This window comes from Sander vitreus, chromosome 10 (assembly GCF_031162955.1).
Source record: "Sander vitreus isolate 19-12246 chromosome 10, sanVit1, whole genome shotgun sequence".
In the NCBI taxonomy this organism is placed as follows: domain Eukaryota; kingdom Metazoa; phylum Chordata; class Actinopteri; order Perciformes; family Percidae; genus Sander; species Sander vitreus.
In genome coordinates this window covers 9,737,177-9,761,212 of record NC_135864.1, presented here as the reverse complement: position 1 = coordinate 9,761,212, position 24,036 = coordinate 9,737,177, and the positions used below count along the sequence as shown (strand labels likewise).

The 24,036-nt window shown below is 38.9% G+C and overlaps 2 protein-coding genes across 7 annotated transcripts in view; both read right to left on the bottom strand.

Annotated features, from left to right (window-relative positions):
* fam13b (family with sequence similarity 13 member B) overlaps positions 1 to 8,968 on the bottom strand; it is an 85,668-nt gene extending 76,700 nt beyond the window's left edge. For all 6 annotated transcript variants that reach the window (XM_078260156.1, XM_078260162.1, XM_078260158.1 and 3 more), the window contains exon 1: positions 8,730 to 8,968. The gene's annotated coding sequence lies outside the window, so the exon portion shown is untranslated. The remainder of the gene's footprint in view (positions 1 to 8,729) is intronic.
* Positions 8,969 to 10,855: 1,887 nt separating this feature from the next.
* Positions 10,856 to 21,876, bottom strand: cxcl14 (chemokine (C-X-C motif) ligand 14). The gene is made up of 4 exons (XM_078260155.1): positions 21,535 to 21,876; positions 19,391 to 19,496; positions 14,268 to 14,381; positions 10,856 to 13,145 (listed from the first exon to the last, which is right to left on the bottom strand). Exons 1-4 carry the CDS (start codon positions 21,596 to 21,598, stop codon positions 13,130 to 13,132), a joined length of 300 nt encoding a protein of 99 aa, XP_078116281.1. The 5' UTR covers positions 21,599 to 21,876; the 3' UTR covers positions 10,856 to 13,129.
* Between the last annotated feature and the right edge of the window lie 2,160 nt (positions 21,877 to 24,036).

Below are 24,036 nucleotides of genomic sequence, written 5' to 3'. Positions count from 1 at the left end.
TTCTCAGCTGAGAAGTTTTCCGCAGCTTTTGACCAAAGCGCAATGCTGTCTTCTCATGCTGATATTAATTGCCTGGTCCACTTCTTCAACACATATTGCTCATTAGTTTTGGATAAAGTGGTTGCAAGTAAAATGCGACATGTTTCCTCCGACAACTCATACCCATGGCTAAATGACTTCATTCGCTTCCGGCATACATGTCAGAGGGCGGAACAACAGTGAAAATCCTCCAAGCTTCATGTTCACCGGCTGTATCACAAAGACCTATTGACTGAAATCAACAACATGGTTAAGGAGGCGAGGACGTCTTACTTTGCTAACCTTAATTCTTCCAGTAAACGTAACCCTAAAGTCCTTTTTGAAACCATCAACAATATTATCAATCCTGCTCCTGCTGAAGTGCCAGTGTTTTCAAATAAGGACTGCAGTGACTTTCTCTATTTCTTTGTAAATAAAATTAGTGTTGTCAGAAATGGCATTATCCCCTCTACTACTCCATATTCGGTTCACTCAATCTGGCCACCAATCTTGTACTGTACTGTTTTGCTCCGATCTCGCTACAAGAACTCACTGATCTGGTTAGCAGTATGAAATCTTCCTCGAGCCCAGTAGATATTATACCAACTTCCTTGTTTAAAAATGTTCTTGGGTCTGGGAGTACTTGGGGTCTTTCTATACTCAACAGCTCTCTGCAATCTGGTTGTGTCCTGTCGTATTTTAAATATGCAGTTGTTCAGCCACTACTGAAGAAAACCAACCTGGATACATAAATTCCCGCAAATTATGGCCCACTTCCAAGATGCCTTTTATTTCCAAAATTTTAGAAAAAGTTGTTGCGAAACAGCTTACTGCTGTCTTGAATACACACAACATTTTAGACAAATTTCAATCTGGCTTCAGTCAGAAAAACTCATCAGAAACCGCTCTTCTTAGAGTGTCGAACGACTTATTAATTTCCTCCGACATGGGTGACTGCTCGGTTTTAGTGCTGCTGGAACTTAGGGAAGCTTTTGATACAGTGGATCACAACATCTTGCTTGAAAGACTTAAGCACTGGGTTGGTATCTCAGGGAGCACCCTGGATTGGTTCACCTCCTATCTTTCAGATAGAATTTTTTCTGTCACTTGGTCCCTATTGTTCAGAAACTGCTGCCCTTTCCTGTGGGGTGCCTCAGGGTTCTGTGTTAGGTACGATTTTATTTGCATTGTATATATGCTACCCCTGGGACATATAATTAGCCAATTTGGAGCTATCCATTATCACTTCTATGCAGATAACATCCAGCTGTATGTCTCTTTTAACCCGGAAGAGACTGACAAAGTGTTAGAATTGCTTAAATGTTTGACTTCTATCAAGGACTGGCTGGCAAACAACTCCCTACAGCTTAATGAAGATAAGACCGAAGTCCTTACTGCTGCTCTGGACACTACAGCTTCCAAGGTTATTCAGCTTTTTGGGTCGCTTTCTTCAGCGGTACAGTCCAAACTGAGAAATCTTGGTGTTATATTTGATCATAACATATATTTTGATCGTTTCTTTCAATTAAGAAACACTGCCAAATTTAGAGCTCTTGTTTCACATTCTGAGCTTGAGGTGATTATTCATGGTTTTATATCATCCCGGCTTGATTACTGCAACTCCATTTTCACCTGTCTCAGCAAGTCGTCCCAGGACCGTCTACAACTGGTCCAGAACTCTGCTGCAAGGCTGTTGACCAGGTCCAGCAGGATGTTGCACATCACTCCAATTTTATACTCATTACATTGGCTTCCGATCAAGTTCAGGATCCAATTTAAAGTTCTAGTTCTGACTTATAAAGCTTTGCATGGTCAGGCACCCGTTTATATCTCGGACCTGCTCCATCCGTACACTACTAACAGGTTCCTCAGGTCTTCTAACCAGGGATTACTGGTGGTCCCACGCACTCGCTTAAAAACTAAAGGTGACCGTGACTTTGAAGCGGTGGCTCCAAACCTGTGGAATGTCCTTCCTACTGTCTTACGTTCTGCAGTCTTTGTTGAAGCTTTTAAAAAGCAGCTGAAGACTCACTTGTTCAAATTCACTTTTGAGACATGTTTGTAACTTTGGGTTCTAGGTTTTAATCTTTTAAATGATTTTCATTGGTCTTTCAATTATTTTTTCCTTGCTTATTTTCTGTTGGATCTTACTGTATTTTTTTTACAAGTGTTTATCATGTGACTCACTTGTGACTTTGTCTGTAAAAGGTGCTATATCAAATAAACTTATTATTATTATTATTATTATTATTATATTATTATCATTTCAGACAAGGGCAGACAAATGAGATCAATACGCTGATTTACTGCTCAATCGCCAAGGGGTCAAATGCATTATTTTCCACATGCAACTTAAACTGTAAAAGCTCTAGAAAATATCTGAGTCAGCGTCGTGTGAGGAACATACAGTAGAGTAGATTTTTTGTTTATGATGTACTACTTAGATTTCCTTCACTCTCTCACACTAAAGGAACAAACTACATGAGCAAAGTCCACCTTAAATGGCAAAAACCTCAAAGAAAATGTACAACTGGGCAGTCTTGCTCAGCCAATAAGCAAATTGTTTTTATTCCTAATTTTCTGCTAAAAGGCCATTTAAACATCATCAGTATCATTAATCACTATTTTGAAACAAGAATTTAAAGCTTGCTGCAGATAAAACTATTATATTTAAGCTGTAACATGTACTCTTACTCTAGATCATTCAAATGCGCCGGTATGAAGTGCCCTAGTATCAAAATTCAGTTCTATCCAAAAGCTAGAGATGACCAATTGAGCATAGCTCCAAGAAAGGCAATACTTTATTAGGTAAGCAACAACTCTCTGTCTCACCAGTGTTGTTCACCAATAGAGATTTTCAGAGTCTGCTCTTCTAACCAACCAATGACTCCGGAAATAAAAGCGTGGGCTAGAGGTGTCTTCGATAAATTAATTTGTCATGTGCTTCTGGTTCTATTACTATTCTTTTAGCTAGTTTTAAGGTTGGGTTATTTTGAGACGTGACTTGGTTTGTAAAGTTAACATCCTGCCATGCTGTTACTCTTAGACTGCTCTGTGTACAGTGACACAGCTAAAAGTGCAGTGATTTGACCGACAAAATTAAAGTCAGTCGACTATGGGTGTCTTCTCAACTGTTGACTTAAATCGTCGGCTTTTAGGGAGCAGCCCCAGGTCTAACATGACTCTAGAGCAGTGTTAGCTAGTTTTGGTCACTGGGTCTGCTGCCAGGAAACAGACCTTATTACTTTATTCTTCAACCTAAGCCAAGCAGCACTACACTGCCAAGTCCAAGCCAGGAAAGCTCAACTCTGAGGTCAAGGTTGAATTAATCAATTAGCTCATGTATTTAAACAGTATCAGTCTACTTAACAAGGTGAGCATGGATCACTCAGTATCTAGACAGTGATGTCGGTTTGGCTGGTAGACTGACTGACCCAAATGTGTCTTCTATTATTTTATAAATATCTATAAAATAAAACTGAAGCTGATGAGAGCTGAATCGATGAGAGATTTTTAGTTGTTGCCGATTAAACTAAAAAATCTTTACACGTGGCTTTGGCCATCTCTCAGTGGGAATATTTCTTAATTAATGGACACAAATGACAATTTGGTAATATTAATCATTTTAGCAATTTCATTTAAGAGCACTGCCATTAAACCTACTGAGAACATGTTCCCAGATTACTTCAACCCAGCCAGCCGCTCAGCACAGGATTTCTCAATCTGCCTCAAGATAAGGCCTTCTGCTTCTCAAGCCTTTGTTTGGTGCGGTGTAGCACAAAAAATGATACAGCAATTTATAAACGTAATAAAGATTATGCTTTTCTGTCTGATTCAGCTAAATTGATAGCTTGTCTCACCAAATCCCCTTCCATTACCTAGTGACATCCTTCTGTCAAAGAGGAAAATATGTTTAATGAAAAACAATTTATGGATAAAATAAACAGATGGCAAGTTTGTTTTGGGTAATCCAATGAATTGACAAATCAAGGAAATTTCTTAAATTGATGCCAAAGCCTGTAAATCCAATAATGCCCAAAAGAAAAATCTTTACCGGCTGCCAAACAATTTTTTGTATCAAACCAAGGTAAGATTTCTATTTTCTGAAATGCATCGTGTTTGTGACAATTCCAGTCTCGACACTGTGGTTAAAATGTTCTACAGGTTTCAGATAAAAGGTCTTAGCCTAGTGTATCCACTTATCAAATTCTCTTTTGCAATGTTTTGTGCTTACAATCAAATGCAAGGCAAATATGTGATTTATGAGGAAAAACATTTTTTATTAGTGTCAGCAAGTCACATTTATTATTTTCTACATTTCTATGGCATAGGGAATATTACATCGATCAAAGATCTTTTAGTCTTCCTATTTCTTAATATGTTCAAATGAACATGCATAGTCCTAGCCTAGAAATCTAGACGCACCCTAGCGGCAGCAAATGTAATTTGCAGCCAGGGTCAGTCTAGCAACTCTTAGTTGGCTTGCGAACCTGGAAAAACCAAATTCTGGTCAGGGCATACACATCGTGTATAGAGTCGGTAGGCGGGCTTAACATAAGGACGGCAGAGTTGTGATGGTTCTGTGAATTCCCTGCTACTTGAAAACAAAGAAGATGGCTGCTGCTGCTGGCGAACAGCGGTCTTTCGAATTGGCTTTGGCCGCAACTCTGGAAGACTTGGAGTTAAGCACTGAAGTCATACTTAAAAAACGAAGATGTGTTCAGAGTTTTGCCGACCGGATACGGCAAAAGTTTAATCTATCAACTAGCGTTGCTCTGGTTGGCTATGAATCCAGAGGGAATTTGAAAGACAACCGTTTATCCCACCCCTCGGATTGAGCCCTGCCATTGGTGAGTTCCCAGAGCCAGATTTTGATAGTGGGTCTGGCTTGTCAGGCTAGCATAGTCCAGGATCTGAAAGTAAAATGCTCTTGTGGGCCTGATATTCATGGGGAAAGATAAAGACACATGAATACAAGATTTTTTTTCTCCTGTAGAAGCCTTTGTTATTTCAGCTGCCTGATGGACTATCTCCATTTACACAATCTTTGGGCCAGGTCAGTGCCGGTGACACCACTTTCAGCTTATTTTGGCTTAATGTACACCAGAAGATAATGCTCCAAGGCTTCTTTTTAGATAATAAGATGTCTCTTTTCCTTTGTAGCCTGCATCGTTGCAATTCTATACAATTGCACTGCTTTGATTACTCCTTAAAATTACTGTCATCTTATTATTTGGTCCACTGTATGTTATGCTGCAAAATAGCAATAATTAAATGCTTAATCATAAACGCTAATTATATTTTAACCAATAAAAAGTGAGGTTATGAAACATTGCAGACGGCTCAAATCTGGTGAATTTCTGGCAATGTGGGTCCAGCTTTAGAGAGATTTGGACCACATTTGGTTTAGCTTGGCTTCCGTCCACAGAGTCTAAAACAACCACTCACTGACCTGGCAACAACAATCCCACACTGCAGGCGGCTGCGTGGTTATGACACTGCTGTGACTGCTGTGTGTGCGCGTGATTTCCTTCCATATAAAAACTATGGGTTGTCTTACATACGCAGTCTTATCTCGCACAGCAGGAGGTTGGAGAGTTTTGACACCACTGCTACATGCATACGTGAGATCCTTCACATAAAAGGCTACAGGTTTGGCTAAGGTACAACTAATGAGAATGAATGCTAATCATGGCAATGCCTCAAGTGTCTCACTGAGGTTGCATTTTATTAGTATCTTCACTGAGTTAACTCCACATTTACAATCCGATCGTTTTCAAATGTGTGGCTTCAACATAATATTTTAGCTCTATAACAATGTTTTCAAATTAGGTTTCGGGACCCAGACTGGGCAGTGAATCTGTATCTAGGGGGTTGAAATATGAATTAGTCTGGGAAGTCAAGTTAGTCAAAAAAATAATAATATACTGACTGAGTTGCGAGGTTAATCAACCACCTAGCTAAAGCTTAAATGATTAGACGGTCAACAAGTCGATCTATTTTAATAATCAGTTAATCTTTTCAGTAATTCTTCAAGCAAAAATGCCAAATATTTGCCGGTTTACGACTTCTCAAAAGGGAGGATTTGCTGCTTTTCTTTGTTATGTGACAGTAAACCGAATACCTTTGAGGTTTAATTTCTTGGTCAGACAAAACAAACAACTTGAATATGTCAATTTGGTCTTGAAAATATTTAGGAAATTATTATTTTATTTTTTTAAGGATCGGGGACGTTATAGTTTGTGCGACTTAGACGTTCAGCTATCTGAACGCCCCCAATTAACTGTCAGATTAATCCATTATAAAACAAATAGTTAGTTGCTTGCAACCCTGTAGCTGAAACATACCACAGCCCTGTGGTGAATCGTTTATGAATGTTATGTTTGTGGTGCTGCTAAATGGTACAGAAATAAGTGTTTCTAATATCTAATTAATATAGAGGACCAAATATTAAAAATACATCTCAGAATTACACAACTCACCAGCATCACAAACTATAACCTCCAAAATGACCATAAAGTTGAATCAACACCTCTCTAAAACAGTTACAATAAAATAAAAAGACTATAACCTTTGTGAAGGATTTATTGCTGGACTGATGTTTTTAGACTGCATATGTTTAACTGAGTGTAATACATCATCATTCCAACATGTATTACAGCAGCTGACTCAACAACAGTTTTACTAACATTTTTCCAACATCAGCATCACTGCAGAGTTGACCTTTACTCCACTCTGTCTATAGACATATCTGCTGTATCTTACACAATAACCTAGTTGTGTTTTGCCAACAGGTTCAACTTTACTGAGCTATAGTACAGGTTTAGCATAAGCCCTTCAGATAAGACCATAGACCATGCATGTTCCACAAATAAGCTGCAGGTTAAAGTCAAGTTGTTTGGGTTGTTGCTGAGATACTAAAGTCAGGAACCTAAAAACAAAAGAGACAAAAAGAGACAATTCTTCACAATGAGTGAATCTTAAGTGAAATTTCCTGGTAACTGCAGTATTACTTCTTTACATTATTTAAATACATGCCTCCACCTCTGTGTATGCATACAGTACATTAGTATATTGTTAAAGCTAAATGTCACAAAGACGCATTATCTAATAAGCATGTAGTGCAGAAGCATCAGAGGCTGCTGTAGCACTAACATACTGCCAGGACAGTTAATAGTACATAAATAACTTCCTTTATGTTAGTATTATATGTTACTATATATCTTTTTCTACCCCTTTATACAACTTTTAATATTATTTGTAAAATCCACTTTACGTTTCAATCGGTTTTTATTTCTGATTTGATATATGCACTATAAATGAAGTTATTATTATACAAAACTGCAGTCATCATCATTAGGTTTGTTGATATTGGCATATTGTAGGACTGAAAGTAACAATTATTTTGATAATCGAATTTTGTCAACATTAAAGGAATAATCGTTTTGTCTGACTCTATATATGATGTCTCCTTATAGCTTGTTTTGTCCAATAACAGTCCAAAAATGATCAAAGGACTATCAAATATGACAAAGAAAAGCAGAAACGCCTCACAAATAAAAAGCTGGAACCTGGGGGACTGTAATTTAAACAATTAATGACCATCCAAAAAGCTGCAGATACATTTTTCCATGATCGACTAATTGATTAATGCTTCAGCTCTACAATTTTGCAAAATGAAATCAGTGATATATATATATATGTGTGTGTGAATTAAATTGTTGGCATGTATGCACAATAATGCAAGTATGCACCCAGTACCCTAACCTACACCCGTTTGTACTACAAACGTATGCCTAGTATAGCACACTATACGGAAAATCCGTTCTTATTCAGGGTAATGGCCGGATACGATTATGCAATGTACAAATGATTTCAGAGAAATGAAAGTCAGCCCGTCGATTCCTTAAAACAACGTTTCTGAATTAATTATTACACATACAAACATATTCACCAGGAAACAGCACAGACAAAATAGATTAATAGCCAACACTGTGCCAGAAAACACTAGAACATTCCTGCACAGAGACAGCTTAATATAACCGAGTTGCTGGAGCATCTGTGTAAATTGTGAAGCTTTCCAGAAACAGTCTGAACAGAAAACGAAACTACCGGCTACAGTTAAAAAAAACAAGAACTCTAGACACCCGAAACAACAGGATGTAACGTTTCTGTACACGGTTGTGTACAAAAACCGTCAAAACCAGGGTGACTGAATTGCCCGTTGCATCTCACATTCTTGATGCAGAGGCAAATACACAAATCTACTGTAAAACGTTACAACGTGTCTGCAAAACTGAAAACAAGAGGAGTTATTCAGTTTTGCTAGTGGCATCCAAACCCTCTAAAATATTGAATTATGTATGTCAGATTTTCGTTTTCTGTCTCCGAGTTAGCTCGCTGTGCCTGCGAAGGAACCACAGATGTGATGGAACTGCCTCCGTCGCTAGCAGTTAGCTCCCAAAAAACACATATAAAGCAACACACGGTTTAACACCCACTATGCACTTACATGTTAGCCTCCAAATAAAGATACAACTGCGGCAGATACATTTAGAAACCACATGCAAGCAATACTTAATTAACAGATGACAGAAAGCGTCCGACACAGTTAGCTTTAGCTGGTTAGCATGTAGCTACTAAGATGCTGAGTGAACCAGAAGAAGCGCTGTTAGCAAGGCGAGCTAATCAGTCGCTCAGGGGTACCTTACCAGGTCAAAACAAACAGGAACGCGGAGCAGGATACATTAATTTCTTGTTTCGTTTTTGTAGCCGACGTCTGGAGAGACAGCAACTTCGATGAAATCAAAGCAGACGCTGTAGAATTATCGTTGGAGACATTGCAAAGATACTCGAAAATAATGTGGTTCCTGTTTTTTGCTTAGACTGGCTCCGATGCCCGCTTGCAGGTCGTTGCTTAGCGAGTCTCTCTCTCGCACACACACACACACACACACACCCTCAAGGGACGAACCTGCCAAACACTGACCCCGCCTCTCTCACTGTGAACACAGTGAGAGGCGAATTTGCGTATCCTACATCAGTGGTTCCTTAACTTTTTAATGTCAAGGAACCCTAAACTGACACAAATTAGACCACTGATCCCCATTAAAATATATATATATATATATATATATATATATATATATATATATATATATATATATATATATATATATATATATTCCCAGGGGCCCCCATCTGGTAGGATTTTTGCTTATAGATATTGTATTACATAAAGTGTATGAAACACATCACCAAAATAATTATACATTCTGTCATTGTGTTACTTATGATAGAGTTACAGTGACATTCCAGGGAGCTGGGGACACCCCGAAACTCCCTCAATGACTCCTGGGTGTTCCCGGACCGGACCCTATACATAATACACCCATGGTTTCATCGGACGGCGAAGGCATGTCCCACCCTACTCTGCCTCTGATTGGCTTAGCCTACTCTGGTATTCTTACACAAACCCTAACCAATTCCACTTCTCATGTCTAAAACCTAACCAATCCAGCCAACGAAGGACATGCCTTCGCCATCATGGGAAAAGGCAAATTCGCCAGCGAGAAACAGTTGCCAAAAATACTGACCCCTCCTTGCAGACGCAGACAGGCAGAGACAGCTGACTTAAAACATACAAACAAAGCTGTGTCTTTCATTTATCTGTGCTTCATTTTTTGTCTCTATTATTGAAAGTTTAACCAACACAGTGTCTATGCCACAGGTTATGTAGAGAACATAGAAGTAGTATAGTATGGGCATACGCAGAGTGACAGAGAAAGACATGGCTCTGGGCCTGAGTATTTCCATTTTTTTTTTTACTTCCACTACACTACAGAGGCAAATGTTGTACTTTTTACTCCATTAATATTTATTTGATACCTTAAGTTACTTTGCAGATTCAGATACAAAATATAATAAAACAAATTGATTATGATATAAGACTTTGTTAATCCCTTGGTGAAATTCAAAAGCTTCCCAACAGCACTGGTAAACGTTACTAAGTAGACTATATTACTGTTCTTTACTTGAGTGTTTCCACTTTATGCAATCTGTAATCATAATGTCCCCTAACCTGCTTCTTTAGAAGCTTTCATCTGCATCTCACGTATTTATCAGCAAGATAGAGTTTGCTCATTGAGGTAGTAAGGTAAATGTATCAATAATATCCTGAAAGTGACAGTTCTTAACAGTAAATGCTTTTAGCTTTGAATGTTAGGCTACTGCCGTTCTAGATACATTATGTATATAAAGGATCAGGGGTCATTTGCTCTGCTTATACCTTTATTACATTGGTATATTGTTATACCTGATGAGCGTTATCAAGTCTCCATGTAGTACACCCACATCAGAGGCCCCTGTCATCCCAACTGGCACTGGTTTTGTGTAGACATAATCAGATACATTCAAGTTATTTATAATATTGGCATACACTTTTATTTTTCATGTACCAATTTATATACTTTTAATATTTTTGTCAAACCATTGTCGTGTGTACCAATCTATGACTCAACATTTGATAAATGTATCTTTTAAATAAAGATATTGTTGTAATTAATGTCTTTCTGTACATGCAAGTATGCACAATAATGTATGTGTCCAAACCCCATCCTCTAAAATATTTACAGGTAAACTATTCCTGTATCGTTAACATCCATTATATTACCGTCTGCAGTGCTTCACCTGATAAACATCATATGGTATATACCGCCACCTGGTGGGCTGCTTATCTCACATCTCGCGCTTTAATTTGAAAGCGCTCTAGTTTCCTTCCTCTTTACACATTTTCCATTAGAAAAGTTAATCCAGTGAATCAAATGCAAACACAACCTGCTCTATAGATACTTTATTGCTGTGTTTATTGTTTTACACTCAATGGAATGTTTAACTGTGTTTGGTGGGCCGGTCCAAACACTCACCCTCCCAATATCTGTTACCAAACCAAAGATTTAAATAGCAAAAACAACTGTAATGCAGTTATACAATATACACAACACTATAACATCTTAAGGTAAATTCGCTCTCACAAACATATAGGCTATACTGGTCCATTTACAAAATGCTTATTTATATATATTTTTTTATATAAGATATAAAACAAGAGTAATGCACATTCTTCAAAAGATAAAGGAAATGTGTTTTTGTGTAAATGCAGACATATGTGTGTGAGATTTCTGTTTGGTAGCAACAAAACAACACCCAACAGTCGTTATTACCAAGTGTATCCACAGCATACAGAATAATAACACATTTGACAGCATTGTTCAGGAGATCTACTTGAGGAGAGATAAGATCATAAAAGAGCAGAGTATCATCACCCACGTAGGATTGTAGGAGACAGTACAATTATCATTAGCAAAAATGAAATGCCTACATATATTTAAATATATGCTATTTGAATGTTGTTTTGTTTGTGGACATTAAGTGTGATTTAGACTGCTAAAGTTTTCAGGCAATTTGTCCCCTTTCAAGTTTAAAAATGTGAAATCTCATGCACTGGTCCAAAGCTTATTTCCATAAAACAATGACACAGTTAATATTTTTGATTATTTTGAGTATTTTTGTTATTGTTAACAAATCCCATGAAAAAACAACAACAACAATGAATCAATCCTACTTACCTATTGTGTATCCAATATATATATATATATATTTTTTTTTATTTTTATTTTTTTTATTTTTTTTCTCCCCTCTGTACTATTGTTGTCAACAAAATATTAAAAACACATCAATGATCCTCACTGTTGTACTGGGTGATATGGTTCTTTATTACCATAAAAATAGTCACTGTCATTTATTTGGATTCAGTGTTGTGCCACAGTAAATACTCAGTTGAGCACCTAGTGTGTTAATCCGCAGCAGAAAATAGTCCCCAACAAATTCAATGCACCCCTAACTCCTGTTTGAGTGGGGCTTGCTAAGAACTACAGTACCCATATGTTTTAGGGAGTTTAGGGCTGGGTGCCACAGACAGCTTTGGGAATTCGGGAAGTAACACATTGTTGATTTTCAATATTTTCATGGGATGTATATAAACATTAACAAAAATCGAGAACATCACTAGCCTTATTCTTTAAGGATGCTATCACAAGAAGCACAATTCAGTGCTTATGTAGGCAGTCTGTATGAGATATTGCCTAATTACACAATTATTCCAAGAGGTTAGACTAACAAATCTTTCAACCAGTGAAAATATATAACAGATAGAGCTATGTTGATGTAAACTGCAGACAGTCTTGCTTTCTTAGTGTATTTTATAATCTTGTTTTTTAATTAACTCCAGTCCACAGACTGTACTGTACATAGGAATGGCACAACATTAACTATTTGTATTCTTTAATAACTGCTGAAACTACACCCTGCCAATTAATTCGATCATATTTTACAAAATAGGTGCTGCAGAGTAATGTGCTTGTTTGATACATATGACTAGCATGAACATGGTAAACATACACACAGTGGTAGATCTCCTCTATCTGAACAATAGCAACTTCTGTATTATATGTAATCGCACACTGACTGCCTCTCCTCTACAAGTACAGTATCAGCTTCATTGAGAAATTGTATCACTACATTTTGACTACAACCTTTTAAACACATGTAATCAGATTCTAAATGTTGACTTTGTACAAATGTTGTACCTGTCATACTGAATACAGAGTAGTGACAATCTTAACAACTGAAACAACCACCCTGTATTTTTCAAAGGAAGGTTTGCCAATTTCTTCAAAAATACACATTCTTCACTTTGAAAGAAGCCTAACAGCAAAAGAGAAGTCCCTTTAAATAACAACTGAACAAACCTACAACTGTTTGAACACAGATGGTGGTGTCTCGTCCACTATCTGACAAGTATAACTACAGTTGTAAAGACTGAGGTGATGACTGACTGTAACTACAGTGATGGCCGACTAAAACGAGCCCACCAGCTTATATATATATGAACTAAAAATATCTCGTAATGTGCTCGACAGATCTCAGGCAGAAGAGGGAAGAACTACAGTTTGATTGTAGATTATATCTTGTACTTCGCAAAAACAGTCCCGGTGGTATTGTTGCTTTTTTTTTGTCTCACTTGATCCACGTGTGCTGGGTAGCTGAAGTTTTAGGCTTCATACACCCTGAAAAAGAAATAAAAAAAAATAAAAAAAATCGGGTTAATTTTTTCTGTGATTTCAAACATTTATTCAAGATTGACACATTTAGCTGCCTTCTGCAAGCATCATTAGCCTCCTCCACCAGGTGTTTTTCTTTAGTCGCAGTTTCTTGTATTTCATTTGTTGGCCTTGTGGATATAATGTAAGTGGAAGGACATAGATTTGACCCACAGAGTCCCTGTGGAAATGTTCTCTTGTACTCAGCAAAATACTGAATCTCTGCCATCTTCACAGAGCTTTTTGTCTGTGGCTGACTCTGACCGATGGAAGGTGAGAGTAGAAATTGGAACAAAACAAATCAATAAAGCTTCACAGAGAGGCCACTGTGCTTGGACATGGTCTACTACTCAGAGTCAGCGATAACAGAGGCAGGTTGTGTGGTGTGTGCATTACGGTTGTGCTTAGAGGAGCAGTAAGGGATATGAAAATGTAATAGGAAAGAATACATATAGGTTGCTAACATCAATTAGGAGCCTTTTAGTGTGTCTTACTAAATGTGTCTATTACATAAACTCAGGCTGTATACGGGCAGCAGAAACAAGCTGTGAAAACAACATTGGTATGGTTTTAAGTTGATACGATGAATGTGTTAGCAAAAAGTTGCCTTTAAAATCCACTCCCCCTTCAGCTGTGTTTTTGGTCTCTACTGACCTGTGAGAGAATTATTTAACGATTTAGCTGATAAATGATCCACTATGTTCACCAGCCAGTCGCTAAAAAAAAGACACTAGAAAAGCTCTGAAGGGCTGAGGGGAACTGCACAGTCGGGTGAAAGCTTTTTGTGCTTTTGTCACTAAACTAAACTAAAAGAGTGACACCTTTTACATTTCAGACACAGTTATTTGATCCATTGTAAGTATTGATTATAGCTGCTTTAAATAATAATGTTTTCATCTGTAGCATGATTAGGTTATTTTGCAGACTGCATGCTGACTAGAGCTAACTAGAACAGCCACAACAACATTTATGAGAATATTCAGACAATACCACTCATTCACTCTTTTGTCTAAAGCCTATGAAAATGTTCTTATTATTTTCCTCTTGTCATCTTGGGCATAGCCTTCTGAGGAATTAGAAGATTATTACCTGTGCTTGTCCTTCCAGATACGGAACCATTTGACCAGATTCTTGGTGCTCTGAAGTTTAGGATGGAGACAATACTCCTGCCCTTTGAACCGAGCCACGTTCTCCATCGTCACACTGAGAGGGCGAGCAAAGAAGAGGAGACAAAACAAAAACAACACAAACAAACAAACCCCGGAGATGTTAGAAAGTCAAATCAAAATATAAGAATAAAAAAACCCATTCATAATATTATGCACTTCCATGGCACTTAAATTGAAGTTTGTACAGTATATCAAGATAGGTCCTGTTGCTTCATGTTAGCCATCTTTTAAACAAGTTTCACAGCAACACGTTAATAACACCAATGTTCTCTAAATAACACAATAGCAGGCCAAAATGTCACATATTCACTCATAATACAGTGACATCAGAATCTGCTTGCTACTGTAGACGTATTTAGAGAAGAAAATGTACAGATTAATATAATACACATTTGACATTTAGAGTGCAGTCATTTGTGGTTTAAATGGTTTAATTAGGCTGCACAATATGTTTGGAGAAATAGACAACCATGTTATCTTCAATAGTTTTAAGAGAAGGTTGAGAACAACTACAGGAGCCAACTTAAAGTGAAAGGTTTTTGTATGAACTTTAAAAGAACTGAATAAAGTAAAAATGCTAGGGGTATTTAAAACTCTCTGAAAGCCCGTCTGAGTAACTTGAATAGAGACAATCAAGTTGTAGCACCTTTGACATGTTTTTGCCCCAAATTTGAGCTGCAATTCTAAACTGCCCTCAATAACATTTCCACAGTTAAATGCCCTCACAATTCAAAAGATCAGCTTGCACAGGGTGGCCAGTTACTTGGCAATGTAGTAATATTATGGAGCTGCCACTAAAAAATGTGACATCTAAGCTCATTGAATCAATTGGTCTGTCTGTAACTCTCTGCTTAAGGCAACGGTAGAGACAGTCTGCCTGCATGTGGCATATTCAGGCCAAACAAGGGAAATGTGGGAAAAACACCCAGCATGCCATGGGGCCTCTCCATCCAGGGACACACTCAAAGGTTCGCCAAACCATGAATGCTAAATAAGTTTACTGGAAGAGAAAAGACTTGACTCTCAATAAAAACACTGCATTCATTAGGTATAAGGATTTAGGTTGACGAGTTTACCATCTATTTTCCTGCTCATTCAGTTGTCATTTTGTGTGGCTATTGAGGGGCTGCTGTACATGCCTTGTTATGGAAGAACTGAGCTCTGAGTGTGTGGTTGACAGAGAGAACATGAAGGTGCATGCCAATGGACTCTTATCAGCAATGCTGTAGTTATAAACACACACCCTGAAAGTTTATCCATGGCTGCTCAGCAGAGGTGGGATTGAACCTAATTACTGTGTTAATATGAGCTTTAGTTCCTCCTCATTATCATTCACCTGGGCAGCTGAAGTGCAGCTACTGGCTCTAACATGGTAAGCAAAATGTTTCATAAGCACAGGGGGGGGAAGGAAAGGATGCGAGAGAGCTCAAAGAGCAAAAGGGAAAAGGCAAGGCAGCTTCATTTGTATAGCACATTTCAGCAACAAGGCAATGCAAAGTGCTTTACATAAAAAATTGAAGAGCAGTTAAAAACAATTAAAAACATCCATTAAAGAGAATATAAAAACTGCTAAAATACTCAGGTAAAATTTGGAATTCATGGCTTTTATTTGTAATACAGTATTTTTATAGTGTGGCATTACTACTTTTACTTAAGTTAAGGATCTGAATACAACTGAGAGAGGCATAACAACACAGGGAGAAGACAAGAGGCAGCAAGAAAAACAGAAAAAAAACCTGATAAAGGGCACCAATAAGAAAAATAACGAGTAATAGGAATTAAAAAGCGGGTGAAAAAAGATATAAAATTGCTAACGTAGATCAAAGACTGAATGACTAAAAGAAGGAAGAGAAAATGGAGAGGAAGAAAAGAAAAAGGAGAAAACAGGGACATTTTGTGGCTCCGAGCTTATATGTGGGGTTTAGGAGTGGTCGCTCAGAATGCCAAATTGAGCGCCGTAAGCCAAACGGCTACAACAAAGCCCAGAGGGGGAGTCTCTCGCTCATTTCTCTCCTATGCTCTCTCTTTCTGTGGCTTTCCGGAGCCCGCTGAGGCTCGTTTTTCACTGGGCACCAGTGGCTGGTGGCCCCCATTCCATGCTAATAGAGCAGCCTTAAATAATGGCTGTGTGGCTGGGTAACACACACTTACACAGAAACAGACCTCAGAGCTGAACTAGACCAATTCTAGCACTTCTCAAGAGTGTTGTTTTGCACTCACACAAACACGCTTGATAATTAAACTTATTACTCATGATTTAGTCTCACATTGCCAGACCAATCTCCACAGTGCTGTGGAGTAAGCTCTGGCTACACCACAGATACATTCTAGGATAGGAGAAAAAAGGCTCTGGGTTGTTTGCATTTATTTAAACCAATCACAATCGTTTTAGGCAGCACTAAGTTCTGGATGCAGCGACTGTGCCTCTGCAAAATGGTCTCAGGAAGGAACTTGTTTTGGTGGAACATTTGCACCCCACAAAAGAAAATGCCACATCAAATATTAACTAAAGTTAACTGTTCACACAATACAGTAACGTGAGCTATTGTAATTAGCTGGAAACATGGTTAAATGTTCTGACTTCTGTACAAGATTCAACCTTTATATCAACTTATGTCACTTTAAAGGTTGTTTACCTTAATAATAGTTTAACAACTTTGAAAACAATACTTGGGCTCCAGCCAACGATTTGTATTCATTATAAATTCATTTGTCTATTATTTTTGTGATAATCATTTCACAATAAAATGTAAAACAAATAAATGGTGAAAACTGCACATTAAAACTTCCCAGAGCGGCATCTTCATATTGCTTGCTTTATTCACCTACAATCCCCAATCCAAAAATAGTTCATAATGATAAATCTGTTAATATAATTGCTTCAGATTCATTTTCTATCAATTGACAATACTAAAATGTATAGGCTCAATCCATGCAATCTGATTAGTCTACTTCCCAACACAGGCACACACACACACACACACACTCACAGACACACACACAGTCCTTTGCTTTGGCATGGCTTTTATATCCGGCCACAATTTACGTCTGTTTTGATTGGCCTTCAGAGCCAGCCGGGTTTGGAGGTGGCGAAGAGGAACACGAACACACACACGAACACGAACACACACACATGAACACGAACACACACACACACGAACACACACACACGAACACACACACACACACACACACACACACACACACACACACACACACACACCTCTTAAGGGGACTACATTCATGCATTCATTCATTCATTGGAGACTTGTCTAAAAGGTATTACAACCTCTATACGCCTAACCTCAACCTTAATCGTAAACCAAGGCTTAACCCTAAAATGTAATGATTTACATGGCACTGACTTGCATTTCTGTCCCTAAAATGCCATATGTCACATCCACATTATCATTTTCTCACAGCTGTTATCCACACTATGTTGTCTGTGTGATAATGTTATGTGCCAGCAGGTGGCAGCAGAGATTGTGCCTTGAACACAAAACGGACTCCAGGGAGGCTGACATAACATCCCCATCCCCATCTGCTGTCCCTTCATGTAGCTTTGACATGAAACTTCAAATGAATTCCACACGCAAATCATGGCTCACATTTCTAGCTGCTGAGACTTCGTCTCCAGGAGTTAACCCAAGATCATAAAAAAACGACATACTGTATATATAATGTTAAAGTTTATTTATTCAAAGTCGTTTGGCTATCTGGGCGCCACAGGATACTTTGAGTGTGTTTGGACCCTTTTAGAGGAAGAGGCCTAGTTATCATGCTGCATTCCACGATGGCTCAAATTGAACATAATAGCTGTCTGTTTGCTCAAGCTGTGATTTTATGGGTCAAAGGTCACATAGCAGAGAGGGAGAGAGTAGGTGGACAGATCAAACAGACTGTAATTCACAAAGCAAGCTACAACTGTAACTGACACTCCAGTTTGGGATGTTATAATAGAAATATAATACTGTTGGGATGATAGGTAAACGTACATTGTTTATATACAAATATCTTTGTTATTTTGTGTATGATGTTATGTAATAAAGATGAATGTGCATATGATGCATACATTGCACACAACATAAGGCCACATTTATACTGCTACGTTTTGGTTTGGAATCTCCGGGGTTATGTTGCAGTCTCAACGGCTGCAAACGAAGACCTTTGGCAACACGACACTGACGCCAACGTTGAGACGTGAGACTAAGCTACTTAACGGTACCATGGCAACTACCAGCAATGGGCGGATTCTACATGCTGCTAACTGTTCACCCCGCACGCATGCCCAGTATACGAAAATGTTCATGAGACAATCGGTTTTGGGCGTGTTAGTTAAAATTAGTTCTTCTACTGGAGCTAAAAACTCTTGTGTGCACAGAGATCGCTTTTGGCTCAAAACTCCGCTTAAAAACCAAAACGTAGCAGTGTAAATGTAGCCTAAGATGTTGCACATGCACACGTGTAGAACATCTAACTGAACCCTTTATTATTGTCATGTAGAAAGTGTTTGAAAGTTCTGGAAAGTGGCGTTTCTTTTCTCTCCACCTTTCCATTCTAATAAATAATGTCTCATTCCTGCCTACATGGTGCCATTAAATCATCAGTTAATCATCACACTGTAAATCCTCCTAAGTGCTTAAAGCACAGACGGCAGGATGTTTTGATTATACCTGTACGGCGGCCAAATATGTTTATGGTCAGGGAAACGTCACGGTCGTTTATCAGTATGTGAAGCAGGTACAAATACTGTGATATTGCAGTGCATTCCAATACAGGGAGGAGAAAGGGAAGGAGAGGAAAAAAAGACAAATGGGTATATGAAAAGAGAGGAAAAGATGGGTAGGAAAAGGTGAAGGGATCAAGGAAAATAAGCATACAAAGGATGAGAAGGATAAAGAGGAAATAGGCGAAAAAAGAAGGAAAGGAAAAAGAGGTAGAAAGCCAGTAATGAAAGGGCAGAACTGGACATACAATGAAGATACCTAGCAGCGGGGAAAAAAGAATGAAAAGAAACAGAAAGACAATGAAAGTCTCACTCACAATATCATCTTCTCCTGGCAGAACGGGTGTTTGGGTTTGATCTCCAGCTTCTGCACATCCTTGTATCGTATCTTTGGCCCTTTTCTGGTGCACCTGCACTTGTAGGCTGTCGAGAAACCAAACACATGCAAACATCATCAAAAGTAACATAATGAACTTGTAATGCTGGGGATTTCAAAATAATGGAAACTGATCGTGTTGTGTGACAGATTATTAAAGTCTTAGTCTCAGTCACTGAACACTGAAGTGAAAGAGAAGTTAATTATTTGTGACATTTGACAGCAAAGTGGCTCCTCAATCTTTAAATCACACACTGATGCGGGCGGATTATCAGAGCCAATATTTTAGTCTGGTGAAACATCAAATGCTTTACAAACACTGTTTCTTTCAGTCAACTCCTTAATTAATGTACTTGTAGAATACAGTATATGTTGAAAATAAGAATAAATAAATTATAACTCAAAACAAAAAAATAAAAAATGGTGTGTGTGTGTGTGTGTGAGGGGGGGTGGCGGGGCTTAATTTCTCCTCAACCTAGGTTGTGTGACACTTCAGAAACTAATGTTTGCATGTCAGCAAAAGTAACTGATTTACTATTTCAACCAATGCAGCTCAGAAGATTTTATGAATCCACACTGAAAGGAAAGAGCCTGTGGCTTTAACAGAATTTATTTATTTTTTTGCTGCTTTTCTATCAGGCTAACCTAACCCCATTAAGGATGGATGCCTACACTTCAGGCAACATGCAGTCACACTTTATACATTTATTATTGGTTTCAGTCCAACATCTTCTTGAGGTCCAGTTTTCTAGTAGCTGTGACTTTACGCTGCAGAAAAAAGGCAGAGGAAATTGAGTTTTGCTGGGTTGTATATTTGCAGTGGGAGGTGATGACCTGGATAGTCCAAGGTTTCCTTCATCCATCATCTGCTATCCGTCCTCTCTGCCGGCCACTAAATCTATCTCGAGCCCTATAGTGGTACCAGCATTCAGCACAGACACACCGGACAACAAAAGCTCTGAGGTTAATGTATTCATGTATATGGTGGGATGGGGGTTTTGATGGGGGTAAATGGATTCAACACTTAAGTGTATGGGAAGAGATGGGGTCTCCTGTCTAAAGACATGTACCTGTTTACTCATGTATATCCTGCCATCTAGGTGATGGCAATAATAAAACATTGTATCTAAAAATGTAAGCAACGTTGATAGCTGAATGTAAGTTGATGGGTTCCCCTCTTTTTGTCCCAAACTATGATGCTATGTAAGTGCATGTAAGCAATATGTGATTTTCAAAGCGCTAATAAAGACTAAGAATGCCCCTGGCAAATACAGACAAAGTTTTTCCTAAAAAGTTGTCATTTGCAGAAACAAGTCTTCCACTGGGTACAATTAAACTTTTAGATTTGTGCTGTAGAATGTGTTCCTACTTCAATCTGTTATTCACAACAAAGGCATTTCATTGCTTCATTCCCCAATCCCTCCTCCTCATTGCCCAATGAGTATCGGACTTAAATTATTTCAGCTACATATTGTGAGCTTCACTCACTCACTCACTTCACTTGCACTGCCAGACAAACAGAGTCCAAGAGTGGTGTTCAGGGTGTAAAAATGTTTGTGAATGCTAACTTAAGGGCTCATGATGAGATCAGATTTTTACACCACAGTTGTATTCATCATCACACTCGAGTTTTAGTTGGTTCTTAATATTTATGAATAAAATAAGGTTATGAAAAAAGTGATAAATTAAATGTTTTGGGATCAGATTAACAGTAAAATGCACGCAGCGGGTTTCATATTTGTAATGCCAACAGAGTCATTTTTTGAGCATACGTATGCAGGCAAAGAACACCACTGAGACACTTTAACTAAGCTGTTCTTGAGACACTTTAACTAAGCTGTTCTTTTCACAACCTGTGCTGGAGATGTGGGGATCTTTGGCATCAACTCTAGCCTACTCACGTTTCAAACTCTGGATGGAAAGACTGATTTTACACTTAATTCCCTTCATGCACACATAACAAAGCAAATAAGGCGTCAAAAACATACTGTATATTTGTTATTCGGTTACATTACCATCACTTCAATGCAACATTTTCAAAAATTACAAACTAAAAATGAACAAACAGAAATTATTTAAGTTTACCTTCTGTGCTCAAGACGTATACGGCCACCACTAACAAAAGTAGCACCGCTGTGCACCGATGCATGTTTTAACAAATAAAAAAGTTCTCTAAAACCAGCTCCTAAAAATCCAAGCTCTCGAAAACACACTGGGAAAAAAAAATCTTTCGAGGTGCAAATAAAATCCACTTGCAGTGACTGTTTGGATGGCAAAACTGAAGGAGCCGCTGAGGGTTTTCTGTTTTTGGAGTCTCTTTGAGTCTAGCGCTGATTGTGCAACTCTGTGCGTCCTGAGCGCTTGGATGAACCTCCAATCAGTCGTTTAGGTCTCTCTCTCTCTCTCGCTTGCTGTGGAGAGGCAGCCAGCAGCTCTTTTAAAAAGCAGCCCGCTGTCCTCTTCTCATTAATATGCACGGCCAGACAGCGAATCAAACACTTGTGGCCTGCTAGGGAGAAGTGGAGAACATGGAAAGGGAGGGAGGGAAGGAAGGAAAAAAAATAGAAATACACATTTTGTCCTTCAAAACGAGGGTGGAGTGACGTCTGATTTGGTAGACGGTGTTGGCCAGTTTATGTTGACATCCCAATGTAGCTTGTAGCCGTGTAGCCGTTCAGCTTCTGTCCTTTAGCGGGGAGTAGAATCACGTCATCATGAGAGGATTGGCAACGGTTGCGCAGTGTTTAAATGTTGAGCGTTTACAACAGGATTTAATAAACAATACGATTCTGTGATGTCGTTTGTGTGTAGCCTACCTACAATTATGTGGGTCAACATTTAATTGAGACGTAAATGCTTCACAGAGTAATAATGAGTCTACAATATGTCATCGAGTAGTTCACCAATAGGCTATAAAACGACTGTTTTATATCTGAGTTCACTGCTCACTTTGCGGGGTTGCCATGGCCCATGGCCACGTAGAAAAATAGCCTAATTTCCGATTGGCTCATCAGAGAACACGTAAAACACAGGCTATAGGCTAAAGCCACCTAAACACGATCTGCGGTAATAGCTCTTTGTGCTGGCCGTGCCAGTATTTTCCTATGGGTATGGTGGAGACAACTAGGGGGATGCGCTACTCTTGGCTTGGCGCAGTGCTTTTAATGGGGCGCTATGCGCCATTTCTTCGCTGTTTTCTCGCTTTCTGCTCGCAGGTTTCTCTATAGAGCTCCCCCTACAGCTTTGGAATAGATATTTGGCAGCTCAGATGTTTACTTGTGTCTGACTCCTCGCTCGGTCAGTCTGCCGTTTCCTCTTTCTCTGTTCCTCCAACAAAGCTTTCTGCTTCTTTTTTTGCCAGCTCAGCCATGACGATAGTGTGAAAAACTCCATCGCTACCTTGTTAGCTGGTTCCTGAATGGGCGTATGTGTGCAGTGCCAAAGAATTTCTAATAAGGGAAGAAGTTCCACTCTCTCGTTACTTCAGGCTTCTGAACTGGTTGCAGTTCCACCAGAGTTCCATATAGGGGGCGCTCACAGGCCAGTGCAGAATGAATGGGACTCCATGGAGCTATACCCCTCAAAATCCACTTTTCTCAGGATATCATTTTTTGTCTAGTAATTTGAATGTTGCATTCGATAGGGGAGGCTAAGAAAATACACACTGCTGGGTGCTTTTTTGTTCTAAAAAGCCTTTTAAAATGTAAATGACGTCATACACATATACGGCCAGATATACTGCTTTACGGCAAACTCTGAGTCGCTTCCTTTGTTCTCTCGAAGCATCGACAACACAGCTGACAGGTTAGGCTCTCCCTGTTAATACATGTGCTAGAAAGAGGTTTGCTAATGTTTTAAAGACCACGCCGAAATATTCACTCTGACATTCTGGTTCTGCTTTGGATGCCGTCAAGCGGGATCTCCGATCGTAATCAGTCCTTCACTGACCAATCAGCATTCATTAGCAGAATGCTAGCGTGTTATGGGTAACATCGACTCAACCTGTAAGAAATCGAAAGGACACAAGTACTCGTTCATTCAACTTTTGACCTATAATCCATGTTGAACTTGCAAAAACTACAATCAAATCTGAGATTTCTCAACGACAATCAGGCGAAAGAGACAAATTTAGCCGTCTAGCTCCATAGAGTCCCATTCATTTAACACTGGACCGCGATCACCCCCAGTGGAACTCTGGTGGAACTGCAACCAAATTCGGTACAATGGGGCTGAATAGTGGAACGGCTTTCCGTAGACGGGCTTTGGCAGTGCCATGAAGCAATTCATTACATCGCGAGACCTGATATCATGCGATACTTCCTGACGCTGAGGCCGGCGACTCGCCGGCCGAAAGTTGCAAGGGTGGTTTTTCAGCTCACAGACGCTAGGGGGAATAGAGACAATCACCATTCAACTCGAACAAAGTCATATAACCATTCCAATGACTCCGAAGCTGTTCAGTTAAGGTAAATTAAGCTAAAAAAACTGCATAGTTCCCCTTTAAGCAAATTGAACATAGTGGTCAAACAGTGGCAGGAAATGTGTTCAGCCCCCTTGCCAAAAAATACTTTGTCCTATAGACTTACA

What these genes read in the sequence shown, in the direction of transcription:
- cxcl14 (XM_078260155.1), bottom strand. Translation starts at nt 21,598, where the DNA reads ATGCATCGGTGCACAGCGGTGCTACTTTTGTTAGTGGTGGCCGTATAC. An exon ending in ATACGTCTTGAGCACAGAAG is followed by an intron (nt 19,497 to 21,534) that starts GTAAACTTAAAT and finishes GTTTCTCGACAG; the next exon opens with CCTACAAGTGCAGGTGCACC. An exon ending in TGCCAGGAGAAGATGATATT is followed by an intron (nt 14,382 to 19,390) that starts GTGAGTGAGACT and finishes TCGCCCTCTCAG; the next exon opens with TGTGACGATGGAGAACGTGG.